At 39.2% G+C, this 14,835-nt stretch overlaps 1 protein-coding gene across 1 annotated transcript; it reads left to right on the top strand.

Annotated features, from left to right (window-relative positions):
• Positions 1–306: 306 nt before the first annotated feature.
• On the top strand, positions 307–13,357 carry LOC103187852 (annexin A2). The gene is made up of 13 exons (XM_007907532.2): positions 307–455; positions 2,544–2,610; positions 4,150–4,237; positions 4,817–4,911; positions 5,581–5,694; positions 6,808–6,898; positions 7,477–7,556; positions 9,495–9,554; positions 9,901–9,994; positions 11,090–11,185; positions 11,706–11,764; positions 11,848–11,970; positions 12,796–13,357. The coding sequence occupies exons 2-13, from the start codon at positions 2,560–2,562 to the stop codon at positions 12,856–12,858; spliced, it is 1,014 nt and encodes a 337-aa protein (XP_007905723.1). The 5' UTR covers positions 307–455; positions 2,544–2,559; the 3' UTR covers positions 12,859–13,357.
• The last annotated feature ends 1,478 nt before the right edge of the window (positions 13,358–14,835 follow it).

Here is a 14,835-nt window from a genome sequence, read left to right as displayed (position 1 = left end):
GTTCGCCCGCAAATATACAGTCAATTCACTTTACAGTGTGTTCTGTGAAGCGCTTTGGGACGCCCTCCAGACGTGAAAAGCGCTATATCAAATGCAAGGATTATTATTATTGTACATTTCTATGGTTCGTTTCCGCTTGAAATCTGTGGTTGCAAAATGTTTTACTACTTTATACGGTACGATTTCGATCTGAAGTGAGAGAAGTGAGCTGGTTGTAAGATTTTTTTTCAGTCTGCTATTAGTCATTCATTCTTCCATCTTCACAATGTTAGGGGAATAACTTATCAGGATTGGTTGCTATGCATCACGCAGGCTTCTCCAGCAGAGGGGTGGAGAAAGAGAACTGTTGATGTGGCCAGTTTCTACTGCTGTTTAAAAACCCCACCCTGTAGCTGAAGTGAGTTTTTTTTTCCCAGCTGAGTTAATCTGTATTCAGCATCTGAGGACGCAGCAAGGTAAGAGCAGTTACGTTTTCCAGTTCTGGAGTGTTTTTTTTTCTTCTCCCAATCAGTTAACAGATTTTGTAAAATACATGAACTTGAGTCCTGCCTTTAACGCAGATATTTAGAGTTAAAGCAGTCTATTACTGCGCATCTCAGAACAAATGGTTACTTTCCTGGCAAAGTTAAGTTTAAAAATGTGCTGTATTATATTATCAGATTGAGATCCATTCTGTGATGATAAATCTGAAATGTATCATTTTAAAATAATATATCTCAGTGTTTTCCACACTGAAACCAGTAATCTTACTGATTTATGAGCTTCTTGCTCTGGATATGTTTAGTACTAAGCTGGGAGACTGTTCAGAAGATTTTCAAATCTGTTTCTAAGCAATTGCACACAAATCTACATCACTGAGTTTGCATCTCAGAATATTATAGTGACTTCAGTATTTTCCTTCTCTCCCCACCCTTCATTCCTTCCAATGATTATGCCAGAGTTCAGAGAGGACATTGTCTGGAATGGAAAACTTATGCTTCAGCACATTTCTATTAAAGTGATTTGTTACTGTACATGTCAGGGAGGGTGTGGGTGGAGGAGGAGAATTCTTTGAACCAAAAAAACCTGATGTGAATAGTGTACAATTATATTGCATGGCTCAGTATGTGCTTGCAGCTCATGTGCCTATGTGATGGTCAATGAGACATATTTGGGGTGTACTTTTTATATAACTGTTTCTTCCTAGGGGTTTGAATTTAGAATAATGACATAATCCTTGCATTTGATATCATTAAGGGAGAGTGTTTCAGAGCGCTCCACAGAATATACTTTTGCGTGCAGTGACTGTGTAATTTGTAGGCACCTTCATCTTAAATCTATTCCAGTAACTGCAGAATCGTTTACCTTTTAAAATCGCCCAACACAAAATTGTTCGTGGAAAAGACAGAATACTTAAAAGCAAATCATGTCTCCAAATTTAAGGATTTATAATTTTTTATGGTTCATTAGAAACATGCTCTCTATTCTGTGGAGCCCCACCCCTCCAGCCACAAATCCTAAAAACGTACACCGTTTTTAATAGTATATTAAAATAAAATGCAAAAGTTTGTACTAATTCTGTTTCAGGCATACTGTCATTTCCTTACAGAATACCCCATTTATAAGAAATTCCTCTACCAGAGTAATGTGATGCAGACTTGTCTGCAGATTGATGTTACATACTGAGGGTGTGTCATATCCTTCTCATTGCAGGGATATGAAAAAGATTGACAACGCTAATCAGTCTGTGCTATCTTTCTGTTAGGATTTTTTTTTGTGGATTTGACTGAGAAGGTGTTGTCTTGCTGGGTTCTGGGAAGCTTGCACCCACAACCAAATTCCAATCAAGCCCCGTCACGGGGTGTGTTTGCTCAATGTTTAGGTAGTGTTTGGTTTTCGTCACTCGCAGGTTTTAACATGTTACTTGACTTACTCAAATGTTAGGTTGGCACTTGTCAGACAGCTGGAATTATGCAATTAACTTATTTTGTGAACAGAAAAATCTCCATTACTTGCAAGTTTTATACAAATTTTAAAAGTCACTTCAGTAAAGAAATGCATGAAGTTAATTGATGCTGCTTTTTGTAAACTGCAATAAGCACAGAATTGGTCTTATAGATCAATATAATATTTAAGTATAGGTTAATTGTAACCTCCAATAATTGTACTATGCAAATGAGGATTTTGATGGGCAATGTAGATGTGACTTCTTATTTTAATGAAATGCAGTTTAGGTGTTTCTAATCATGTCCATATTTCCTGTTTTTTTAAAAAAAAATGATTCATTCTTTCCCTTCAGAATCACTTTAGAAAACCTTTCCATTGAGAGGAAGGAAACTCTTAATGATGTATGTATGTCTCGAGGGGGGCGGGGGGCTGAGAGGAGGAGAGAGAAAGCTTGTCCAAGAGTAGACTTTTGAATGATTTACCGAAGAGTTCAGTCAGTGCAATAAAATTTAAACCCTTTGTTTGTATTTTTTGGCTGCTGCTCTGTTGCCTCGAGTCTGATTTATACCATGTTGCTCACTCTCTTTGGGGACTAATGTCTTTCTTTTTCTCCTCAGCTGCTCTTTAGGCAAAATGGCAAAAGTGCGCGAAGTCCTGGCCGAGATCTGTCTGGGTTATGAGGAAGTAAGTATCTTGTTGATTATAGATGTAAATAGACTGAAATGGTAAGTCCCAGAATTCACTTTATTTTAATTTAGAAAAGTACAGTCAGGAATATTGTACAGCAAAAAATGCCAACTTATAGCCTGTGATTCACATGGCTGCCTGATGGTCACACTCAGGATCCACGCCCAAGAATTCTTACAGAAACTCATAAATAGCAATGACTTCATTTGTTGTTTTTCTTGACTGATTGATGAGATTTGGTTACATTCCTCTCCCCTTTTCCCATTTATTGCCCCACCCCACCCCTTTCTTCTATTTCTTTCCCCCAGCCTTCAAGGGCATCTTCCTCTTATTTCTACAATCCATGTGAAAAATAACAGTAGTGACCACACTGTAAAACATCATGCACATGTAGTTCAAGGTCACACATGAAGAATGATCACCAAGATAAGGTGCCAGAGAACTGCCAGTGTCTCAGAATTTGTGCCTATAGAAGCATTAAGGAGCAGATTGAAAAAAAGAAAAGCAGCAGAAAGTCCACCTTGAAGATTGCCAGCTCACAAAATAATAGATTTAGCATTCTGGAGCTAATTAAACACATCAGAATAAGACAGAATAACATTGGAGTCCTGTAGCTTCGTGCTTAGAGCACTCGCCTCGCAAGTATTATTCCCAGGCAGGGTGAAACGTTGGGCAAGTTTCCTTACACCACAAGCCTCTGTTCACCTAGCAGTAAATAGGAACCCGGTTGTTAGTCCATTGACGGATCGCTTTTCTGGGGGTAATAATCCCTTAAAAAAATAATATTTTGATCACTCAATCCTCCACGACTGTTTGTGGTACAATTGGCTGCTGCGTGTCGCCCACAAAATATAGTCAATATACTTTATAGTATATTCTGTGAAGCGCTATTATCAGTATTATATTATAACATTAGTTTGCTGACTGTACAAATTTTGAAGGTAAATTAGTGTGTGCTGTTTTACAGCTAATGTATGTACAGGAACAACACACAATGATGTTTTATTCATAACTCAGAGTGGCTAGCACCAGGAAGGTGAATATTGTGTGGGAGGTGGAATGAAGAGCTTTTCCCAAAAGAAAACTTGATGAGCCTCTGGGTCTTTTCTCACTCTTCCCTATCTGTATCTAAAATTGTGTATGTAATTCACCTTTCAACCTCTACCCAGTTCATTTCAACTTGATTTGTGTGGCTTGGATAAATATTTGTAGTTGCCATGGTGCAACCTTCACTCTTCTTCCAATTTCAGAAGAACACAGCGTGATTTTTAAATTACATGAATGGTTTGTTTCAGGTCATCGACCTGAAATGTTAACTCACTTTCCTCTCTCCATAGATTCTGCCTGACCTCCTGAGTGTTCCCAGCGATTTCTGATTTTATTTCAGATTTCCAGCATCTGCAGTATTTTGCCTTTTGTTAATGATTTGTTTCATTGGAAATTTCGGAATGTTTTTTAAAAAAGTCTGTTTGGCAGAAGTTGTGTAACTGATCTGTTTCCCTGCAACATGTAAGCTAAATGGTCTTTAATTTACAGACACAGGTGGGAGCCACTGTGAGACCCTACGGAAACTTCGATGCAGCAAAAGATGCTGATGATTTGGCTACTGCTATTGAAGTCAAAGGTAAGTAAACAGCATATATTTACACTTATATAATGCCCTTCGCATAGTGGTAAAGTCTTGGAGTAAATCATAAGTATGGGGGTCAGATGCCAAGTAAGGGAGGAGAGAACGGGGCAAGGAAGGTGACCATTGGAGGGATTGAAGAGATAGGATTTTAGGTGGGATTTAAAGAAATAGCGAGCAGTTACTAAGGAGAAGAAGGAAGAAATTGAAGAGCTTAGGGTTAGTAGCTGTAGGGTGAGTCAGCTTTCTTCAGAATGCCTGCCTGAGCAGGTAAAGACATGCCTTAGAGATTGATAGAAAGGGAACAAGCTTCAATTTTGGTTGAATATTTATTCCACTGCAAGCAGGTTGTAGGGATTTGGGAATTTATCTGAACATCAACTTTTAGAATAACTGCAAAATATTTTTAACTGCGCTTTGGGTCTGTAATAAATGTAACTGTACGTATGAAGAAATATTCCTTGTATGTGAAGGTGTGACAGAGGATAGTTTCTCATTCTCTCTCCCAGAGCGACATGTTGCTCCAGCCCTGCCTGATATTACTCTGAGTCTGCTGTTTCACACTTGTTTTTGTAGGTGTTGATGAGCTAACCATAATCAACATTTTGACAAAACGGAGCAATGACCAACGGCAGGATATTGCCTTCGCTTATGAGAGGAAGACCAAAAAGGTGATTGCGCCTTCATGCTTCTGAGTGAGCTGAGAGTGCAACAGGGTTTGAAGTTTTCAGTGTTTTAAAAACATTAAGTCTGTTCAACAGCGATCAAAGTAGAAGCTAAATTATCCATAAAGACCCTGTTTTTTCTTATAAAACTGTGGCCATTTCATTCCCTGAAAAATGTGGCAGCGAAATGGTGCAGGACCACAGGGAGGTTTAGAATTTTGGTAAACAGACAAGAGGGATTTGATGTACCGACTGTAAATGGTGCTGAATAATCCTTTTCAGGTGAAATTGGTGTGTCAGCCATTGCGGTATTTATGCAAGAAAAAAATCCTGCAGCAAATATTAGTTCTGCATTTCAGCTTTACACTTGACAGGCTGAACCTATTTCTAAAGTGACTTTTTGGGGTTTGTGTACTTAATATTGTAAATTTGGTTTTCGTTTTAATTGGCGGCAAACGTTGGAGGGGAAGTATGAAAACAGAAACCAGCTCTGCCTGGGCAACTCTCTAGATAGATCAGAGCATCAAAGATGGGGAGATACTGGACATTGCAGTAGCCAATATCTTATAACATGTGCTCCCTGCCCCAAAACCATTGCTGTTAGGAACTGGAAGTCTAATTTGATTCACCGTGCTGAGGGTAAAGGGTTGATGATGAAACACCTTCTTATTGCAGAAACTGGATGAAAAACTAAAGGTTGCTCTCAAAGGTGACCTGGCAGATGTTATTTTAGGTCTCTTGAAAACTCCAGCCAAGTATGATGCTTACGAACTGTACCAGGCAATGAAGGTGAGTGTTTGATCCATTCCACACTTAAGCAGTGTTTTGGTGTCTATTCGGTGTCTTTGTAAGTATTCATTTCCTCTTTTTGACATTTTCCAGGATGCTGTATTTACAGCAACACCCAACCTGCCTGCCATCCCTCCCCCCACCGTTGCCCAGAGGTTTGGGTTTGTAAAATCAGACCTGTGTTAAAAATAAGACACGTTAAAAAATGGTTGTGGTGTGACCATAGTCAAATAACCATCACTCACAGTCTGGCCACACTCATAAAGAGGAAGCATGGCAAATTGGATGAGGCACTGGCAGACATGAATGCATGGAATTGGAACCGAGATTGAGCCAGTGCTATTATTATCAGGAGAGAATTAGGGGGAAAATACTTCTTACATTTCAAAAGTGAGATTGGTAAATTATGCAAAATACAATACATTGAGTCATACCTGCTCTAATTTGTTTGCATACAAACTATTTGCATATACATATCATTTCTAGCAGTAGTCACAGGACAGTGTTCACGAGCAGGAATCCTGATTTTTAATCTGAGAACAATTGCAATGTCCGCCCTGCTACCCTGGTGAAGATCAGCTAACCTCGACCAAGGAACGAACCTGGGACCTTCCTGATCCGTATAAGATCAGGAGCACTCCAGGCAGTTCGTTTACTCAATCAAGAAAGTGAGACGATACACTTCAAAAATTCTGGCTTTCAGCTCAGTTGTTATGATGAATAGCATTTGTTCAGGACTTGGGTTGACTGTTTTTCAGGACCCTTGTTTCGTTCACTGCTAATTCAAAATATCCCATTCTGTTATCTTGAGTGGAATCTGAGTGGATTGTCACGGATACATTGCTCGAGAAATTTATTTTGCCATCTAGTGGCAACTAGTTACAACTGCACTGGAATAGTAATATGGATGGACTCACGCAATTATCTTTGCATTTGATAAAGGGCTCATAAACATGAGATGGCCCTAAGCCATTCACAGTTAAATACTGTCAAGCGTAGCGATTCTAGTTATACCAGCCCTAACTTGTTGCTACGCAAACTATTGTAGGCAAATGGCGGAACAATGTTTTGCTTGAGAATGTAATGCCAATAAATAAATGCTTCTGATTACAGGGGTTGGGAACCACTGAAAGCACACTCACTGAAATACTCTGCTCCCGGACAAATGAGGAACTTCATAGAATTACAAAAACATACAAGGAAGGTAAGTCATGAGAGGAGAGGGCTGATTCCTAGTACTTTAACTAGTACTGCTAAATGGTGAGGATATTCAAAGAAGTGTCACTAATTGATGGGCTCCATCTCTCAGTCAGTTTTTGCCTCTGTCATGAATCGCACCTTGGTAACCAGAGGTTTCAACCATGAAGGCAGGTTTGAGAAGCAAGGACATTTTTTTTAGTGGAGCTGAGAAAGTTATGGCGCTGCCATGATCGTGGTCTTTAACATTATGAAGAGCTACGATTGCTTAAGTAGTAATAGGTAATTTCCACCAGTCGTTGAGTCAGTAATGAGAAGACATAATTTTAAGAAAATCATAAATTGGGGGGAGGGGGGTGGGTTGGGAAGGAATAGAAAATATCTTTGCACAGAGTTTGGATAGAATGTGCAGTCAACTGTAGGTGATATGTTAAAAGATTAGGTAGGCCATTTAAGCAGTTGACTTCAGGTTGAAAGAATTTTATTCTAACTTTGTGTAGAATACCATTGATGCTGCATTTCGGGCTATTATGTTTCGTTGTCTTTACATTAAACTCTACAATTTTATAACCATTATCTGTGCAGCTCACAAGAATGATCTGGACAACTCCATTAAGAAAGATACTTCTGGTCTTTACCGCGAGCTTTTGCTTGCTCTAGTAAAGGTATTGTTTCTAACAAATTCTCAAATATATCAGCGATTTTGTAAATTCACATGTGTGTCATCATCTTTTAAAGAATATGGTGCAGAGTTCCCTCTTAGAGTGATACATTTCACCCCTAACACATCAATGCATTTAAAATTTGTCAGAAAAAACTAATGTTAAACAATATTGTGAAACTACAGAATGGGATGAGAGTGGTTATCTTATTGGAGGAGCCAGTACCAGAACGGATACATACAATGGGCCAAATAGCCTCCGTTCTAAGTGGTAAATGTTCTATGAAACTGTGCTCATTACCTGTCATCCCAATGCCTTGTAGTGCGTGAAAAAACTCTTCTGGGTGAAGGTTTGAGTGGTCCCAAATATGCCCTACATTTAGACAGCACCATGCTACACTGAAGCTGAAAGCTATTCATGAGTCGAAACTGAATAGTTCAGGAGGAATGTTCAGTTGGACTGGACCCAAAGAAGTGCATATTTCACAGTGAAACAATGCTGTTTGCATTTTGATTGATGCTCTACGATAGATTTTATAACGATACCAAATTAGGGTTCGATGTAGTTATAAAATCTATACGTGGAATCCTGTAGCTCAGTGGTTAGAGCACTCACCTCACAAAGGAGAGACCTGGGTTCGATTCCCAGCAGGGCGAAATGTTGGGCAAGTTTCCTTACTCCACGTGTGTGTCATCGTTTACCTAGCAGTAAGTAGAAACCCGGTTGTTAGTCGATTGGCGTATCGTTTTTCCTGGGGTAATAATTTCTTCAAAAAAAAATAATAAATTGGTCACTCAATCCACAACTGTTTGTGCGCAATTGGCTGCTTGTTTCGCCCACAAATATGCAGTCAATTGACTTTACAGTATATTCTGTGAGGCGCTTTGAGATGTCTCGAAGACATGATAAGGGCTAGTTCAAATGTAGAGGTTATTATTACATTTATATAGCACCTTTCGCAATTTAATTGGTGGCTGGGCTTTCAGCCTCTCTGCCCCCGCACTCTGGAACTCCATCCCACACTCCCTTCACCTCACTTCGTCCCTTGCCTCCTTCAAGGCCGGTCTCAAGACCCTCTTCGATTGTGCCTTCAGTCGCCCTACCACCTCACTGCCTTCCCTCACCCCTACCCCACCCCTCCCCCATGCTAGGGTCCTGACCCCTGACTGTCCAGCGCCTTGGGACGTCCTCCCGACGTGAATGGCCCTCTATAAATGTAATTTTGTTGTTGTTGTTCATCTGCCCTTTTCTGAACTCTAGTCTCTGTCCCGTTGTTTTGTAAAAGCAAGGAAATAGAAGACCAGCCTCACTAAGTAGTAGAAGGCATTGCCAAGAGAGAAAATGTTCAAATTATGTTCGAAGATGTTCAAAATGATAATAACAATAATCCTTGCATTTGATGTAGCACCTTATCACGTTTCAAAGCGCTTCACAAAAATACTGTAAAGTGAATTAACTGTATATTTTGTGGACAAAACAAACTAGAACAAGGTGACAGGCACATAAGAATAGTATTGCAATCGAATGAGGCATTACTGATGTACTTTGCTGCAACATAAGCCTGGGGTACAGAGTGGAGTCCTGTAGCTCAGTGGTTGGAGCACTCGCTTTGCAAGCGAGAGATCTGAGTTCAATTCCAGGCAGGGTGAAACCTTGGGCAGTTTTCTTACTCCACACGCCTAATAATAATCCCTCCAAAACCAAAAATATTAATAAATTGGTCATTTTCAATCTACGACTGTTTGTGGGACATTGCTGTGCGCAATTGGCTGCCGCATTCGCCCACAAATATACAGTCAATTCACTTTATAGTGTGTTCTGTGAAGCGCTTTGGGATGTCCTCCCGACGTGAAAAGCGCTATATCAAATGCAAGGATTATTATTATATCTAAAATTATACCACTATATACATTACATTGCAGTTGATCTTACTCTCTGCAGGGCATCCGATGTGAACCCAGCAACGTGATAGACTATGAACAGATTGACCGAGATGCAAAGGTATGTGCCTTCTTTGCAGGTACTCAGCTGGGAAAACAATTTACATTGTGCTATTTTGTGTCACTCTCAGCATCTGTGCTAGCGCTCTTAAAACCGACTACACCAACAAAATGAATGGAAGGAAAAAAAACGAATATTAGCAAAACTTATTGAAGTACAGTACTCAACAATCTTAGACTGAGAGATTCACAGACTTGTATTTGTTTGAACCAGATTTGACAACATAATTCATATTATTTGTACCCCAGCATGAGTCTTCCTTCAGGAGAGGGAAGAATGGAGTGAGGGGAGTTGGAACAACAAGGAAAGCTTGTTGATCAGATTCCACATGCTTGTTTCTCCTCAGGATCTTCACGATGCTATGACTACGAAAAAGGAAAAGGATTTTCCCAGGTGGATTAGCATCTTGACCGAGAGAAGCACTCCACACCTCGAAAAAGGTTAGACAGTGGCTGAGGCCAACGTGGTCTCCTGTAAAACCTCTGCAAGCAGTCCTGGCCCATTCTCCATTCAAACTAACACTCTTGTGTTATTTGGCAAATAATAATGCAAAATGTTTACATTTCATCATAAACATTCAGCTTGTGAGGACGGATGCAATCATTCTCTTTTAAGTCTCGAATGAAACCCAAATACTTAGAGAAAGAGTAGGTACTTGATTTCTTTGGAGTAAGCTTACATTTAGTACAATGCATTGAGTATTGAGGAACAATAGGCTGGCACATTGGAAAATCCTCCAATATATTTAAAGCTGTGGAAAATGTACAGCAAAACATTCTTGCATGTAAGGATTACCTAACAGATTAGTGCTCCTGTCGTGCTCAGTGGGTAAATGATGTTCTCCAAAGCTGCTAGGAAAGGATGAAATTGGTAATAAGGAATCTCCCTTGGTGAATGTCTCCTATTTAGTCTTTAGCCTTTCTACTTAGCAGGGAGTTTTGTGTTGAGCATTTTATGGGTGTAAATGAAACCTAGGCATAACTTTAGCATTTGTTTTTGTACTAAAGTGACTTCTCTTTGTGTGGTTATTTCTCTAAATGTAGAAACCCCATTCTAAACTCATAAGCCAATGGCTTTGTCTTCTTCCTGCATTGGTTTATTGCAGTGGAGTTGGGGGAGAGGGGGAAATCTCATTAACCAGATGAGCAAGTGCATTACTTTATTGAAGTGGACAGTGCTTGCGATGTAGGTTATTTCATATGAACTGCTGTTACATTTAGTGACAGTCTTCAAATAAAGTTCATGATGACCAACTAGTCAAGTGCTTATTTCTAAGACAGATCACACGCGATCTACTATACAATTAATAACAATAATACTTGCATTTGATGTAGTGCCTTTCATGACAGGAGGTAGTTTCAAAGCACTTCATACGATTTACTGGTGTAAAGTGTAGTGACTATTTTGTAAGCAAACGCAGCATCCAATTGTGCACAGCAATGTCCCCGAACAGCCGTGAAGTTTTTCGATCCGCCTGTTTTATATTCTAGTTATATTGGAATGATTTTGAACTGTTTTTTTTCCCTCTGGATTAGTGTTTACTCGATACAGGACCTACAGCCCCATGGAAATCACTGAGACTATCAAAAAATCTGCTAATGGAGATTTGTCGGATGGATTGATGGATTTGGGTAAGTGGGTTCTGTTATACTTCATCTCTCTTCTGATGATATTGACTTTTTTTATTAGTATATAAGATTTTAAATGGGATTGAGCAAATATTCCCAAAAGATTACTTTCAGATACGCCAAGGCAGCACAAGAAGCAAAGGTTCAGAGTTGCATAGAGCAATTTGAGTACAGATATTAGAAAGCATTTCTTTATGCATAGAGTAATTAATAACTGGATCAGGTTAGCAGAAAGGCTAGTTGGGGCCAGGTTGCTGGATTCATTGTAGAAACACTCTGCTATTGCAATAGGAAATGGTAGGATAGGGTTCTGGAAGGATGAGATCAATTTCAAGTGGAAAGCACATAAAAGGAAATTAATGTATTACCAATTGTCAAGGTTGATTGACTATAAATTCAAAAGCAGTATATCTGAGGAAAGGATTTCTTAATTTAAAAAATTCATAATTTCAATTCTATCAATTTATTTGTCCTACAATTGGAATATTTCTGATAATGGTCTTATTGTCATATCTCCCTACAGTGCAGTGCATCCAAAGCAAACACAAGTATTTTGCTGATAAACTGATCGAAGCAATGAAGGTAGAGTACTATTTTATAACTTTAGCACAAAATATGTATCCTTATCTCATTGAATGAAGACTAACAGACTTGAGCCATTTTAGGGCAAAGGAACAAAAGAGAAGCTTCTCACTCGGATCATGGTGTCTCGTTGTGAGGTTGACCTATTCCAAATCAGGAGAGAATTCAAAAAGAAACACGGCAAATCTCTTCATTCAGCAATTGCTGTAAGTAACTGTTTTATATCAGTCTGTCACTCCAAACAGTCTTCATTATCTGCTGTGTTTTTGCATTTAATAATAGATGAAATATCTAATCATTTTGACCTATAAATGAAACCATTATTCCCCCCAACCTCAACACCCAATTACAAACCTAAGCTGTAGATATTGTCTCTGGCTATCTGTCTGCTATAAACAGTCTTGGACGAATAAGTAATATTTGAGTCTTAAACTGCAGGTAGCATGTGTTTTAAGTGTAAGTCGCACTTGACAAAGAAAATTGGATTCAAGTTACTCCTCTCTGGTGGTTTTGGTAGTCTGTTACCTTAGCCAGACAGTTCTGCAGTATTCCAAGACACTGTTTGTGATGGACAAGCCAGTTTGGAAGAGAAGACCAATTCCTGGGGTTTGAGAGTCATCCTGTTAGGCTCCAGATAACTGAAAAGCGAGAACTCAGCTGAACAAGCAGCAGGAGGTTTACCAATGCTTTGCAATTGTGCGCTATGTGGGATTAGCTGGTTAAACTCCAGCAGTACCCAGTCCACACTCCTCCATCCTTGAATCTTGCCAAATTGCACCTAAATTCTATGGAATTACGTAAATTGGGTGCATCCCTCTGGGGGGAGAGAGTGCTCTCTCCATACTAAACTGATACCATGTGTGGAGCTCTCAATATTTGGTTTGGAGATTCTTATGCACAGTAACGGATTTCTCTATGTTGGATATCCAGCTGACCAAATAAAAGATATTGTTAGCTGATATAATATGAATTTAACTTTCTTACTTGGGATACAACAATGTTAACTGTAACCTCTTTTCTTTCTGGCCTAGGATGAGACTAAAGGAGATTACCAGAGGGCACTGCTGTCTCTATGTGGAGGAGATGATGCATAAATGCGGAACCACAGAGATGAATTCCAATCTAGTGCATTCTTGCTTTCATCTACAAATAATTGCTACTTAAAAACTGCGCAGGCACAATATTTCGCTTTCACTACTTAACCTTTCTCATATATAGTTTGTGTAAAAGCACAGAGTACTAGAATTATAAGAAGCACAATGTTGTGCTTGAAAATTTCACTCTCTCAGCAATCCAAGCGTACAGGTAGATCTTTTTTAAAAGCCCTAATAGATCAACTGAAACTTGAAACAGTGGCATTGAGTTGCCAGCATCACTGTGCTGTACCTGATGTTTTAGGGCAGACTTGGAATGCAGAATATTGTCTTGATTCATTGCAAGTGCAAATGTACAAGATTTAAGGTGTCAGCATGCATAAAGTGTTCTGTACCATACAGTGCTTTTGTTGTGAATCCTATCCAAACTATGCCAGTAAGACAAGCAGGCTTGAGGTTTTTTTTACATGAAATAAAAAATTGTAATTGCTGATTTGAACTTCAAATTTTGAATGACTATTTATTACTTTAAGTCTATAGAGTAAGAATAATACACAAGCGAAATGAAAACTCATGAGGAAAATATATAAAACCTGTATTATATCAGCTTATATAAAACATGATGAACAGAAAGTCAGATGCTACATACATCATTCAATTATATTATCAGCCATAGCCGACTTCATCTCTCACTTTATACATCTTTGAGTTGGAAGAGGTTTGTGAGCAATCATCAGAAACACAATGGGGGCAATACAAGCATTTTTGTAGTCTCGAGATGTCAAGCAGATGGGAAATATTGCATTTTGTTAACTACTCCAGATCAAATTTTGAAATCGCACTGACTCTCTTAAACTGCAAGTGTTTGAATTGGCCAATTTTGTTTAATCAATTGCTAAACGATACTTATTGTGGAGAGGCAGCTGCTTTGCTTAGTGTGCAATCTTGGCTTCTCTGGTAATGCTCTCCTCTCTGGGTCAGTTCATTTTCGGTTCAAGCCTCATACGTGAGCTTGAGCTCATCGTGCAGACATACACTTCTGTGTAGGTATCGGGTTTGCAGGTCAAATGTTGCTGGATGAAACATTCTATTGATGTAGCATTTCAGAATATACAGAATTTGGCAGAGTGAAATCGGAGAGGAAAATCCTCAAAAATGTAAGGTTCGTATTGGGGTTAATTTTATTTGGTGTTTTCCCTACAAAAAAGCTTGTTTAACTCAAGTTCATCGTAACCGAAAGCAGTCATTTAGTTCATAGAAACAAAAGGTGAAAGGATTGTGTGTTGCTTGCACATATACTAACAGTTAGATAATACCTGAAGAGGAGGTGTGACAGCTCCTATGTGTTCCACCTGGCACAGTCAACACCCACATGCACTCGGAATTCATATCTTATTTCAATTTTTGGCTCTATTGTTGGTTTATAGAACTGTGCTGTTTGTTCTGGAAAACTAGGGCCTGGAATCCTTTTTGTCTGACCCTTAATACCATTGCTTCAAAATATAAGATTGTTGCAGGATTTTGGACAAATATTGAATCGGGGATTAATTTTGAAGCTGGCGGTTCAATGTGAGCAGTGGTGTTGTATCCTACAACCTTTAAGAAATGTTCTTCTGAGTACTTGATGTCAGTTCTGTTGATACAGCCTCTGGGACGTCCTCCTGACGTGAAAGGCGCTTTATAAATGGAATCTTGTTGTTGTTGTTGTTATCTTTTCAATACTGTCCTCGAGTCAAGTTGGCCTCCCAAGTTTCAACATGAGTATACCTCCTGTAATAGAGCACTTTCTTGACGTCTGTCAAAAAAATATTCTCATGAAATCAAAGCTTGTCTGCAGCCTGCAGCATAGCTGGGTTTACATTCATCTCATTCTGTCACAACTCTTGCCAGCCACCACCTGTGTCTTTATTGCCTTCCTACCAGACAGAGCTTTGAAGAGCATTGAAGGTTGTCTCCACCCTTTGGACAGGGATAGCA

This window comes from Callorhinchus milii, unplaced genomic scaffold (assembly GCF_018977255.1).
Source record: "Callorhinchus milii isolate IMCB2004 unplaced genomic scaffold, IMCB_Cmil_1.0 Scaffold26, whole genome shotgun sequence".
Taxonomy (NCBI): domain Eukaryota; kingdom Metazoa; phylum Chordata; class Chondrichthyes; order Chimaeriformes; family Callorhinchidae; genus Callorhinchus; species Callorhinchus milii.
The sequence above is the reverse complement of the archived record's forward strand: the minus strand, read 5'-3'. Positions and strand labels throughout refer to the sequence as shown.

What these genes read in the sequence shown, in the direction of transcription:
- LOC103187852 (XM_007907532.2), top strand. Translation starts at nt 2,560, where the DNA reads ATGGCAAAAGTGCGCGAAGTCCTGGCCGAGATCTGTCTGGGTTATGAG. An exon ending in AACTGTACCAGGCAATGAAG is followed by an intron (nt 5,695 to 6,807) that starts GTGAGTGTTTGA and finishes TTCTGATTACAG; the next exon opens with GGGTTGGGAACCACTGAAAG. An exon ending in CTCTTCATTCAGCAATTGCT is followed by an intron (nt 11,971 to 12,795) that starts GTAAGTAACTGT and finishes TTTCTGGCCTAG; the next exon opens with GATGAGACTAAAGGAGATTA.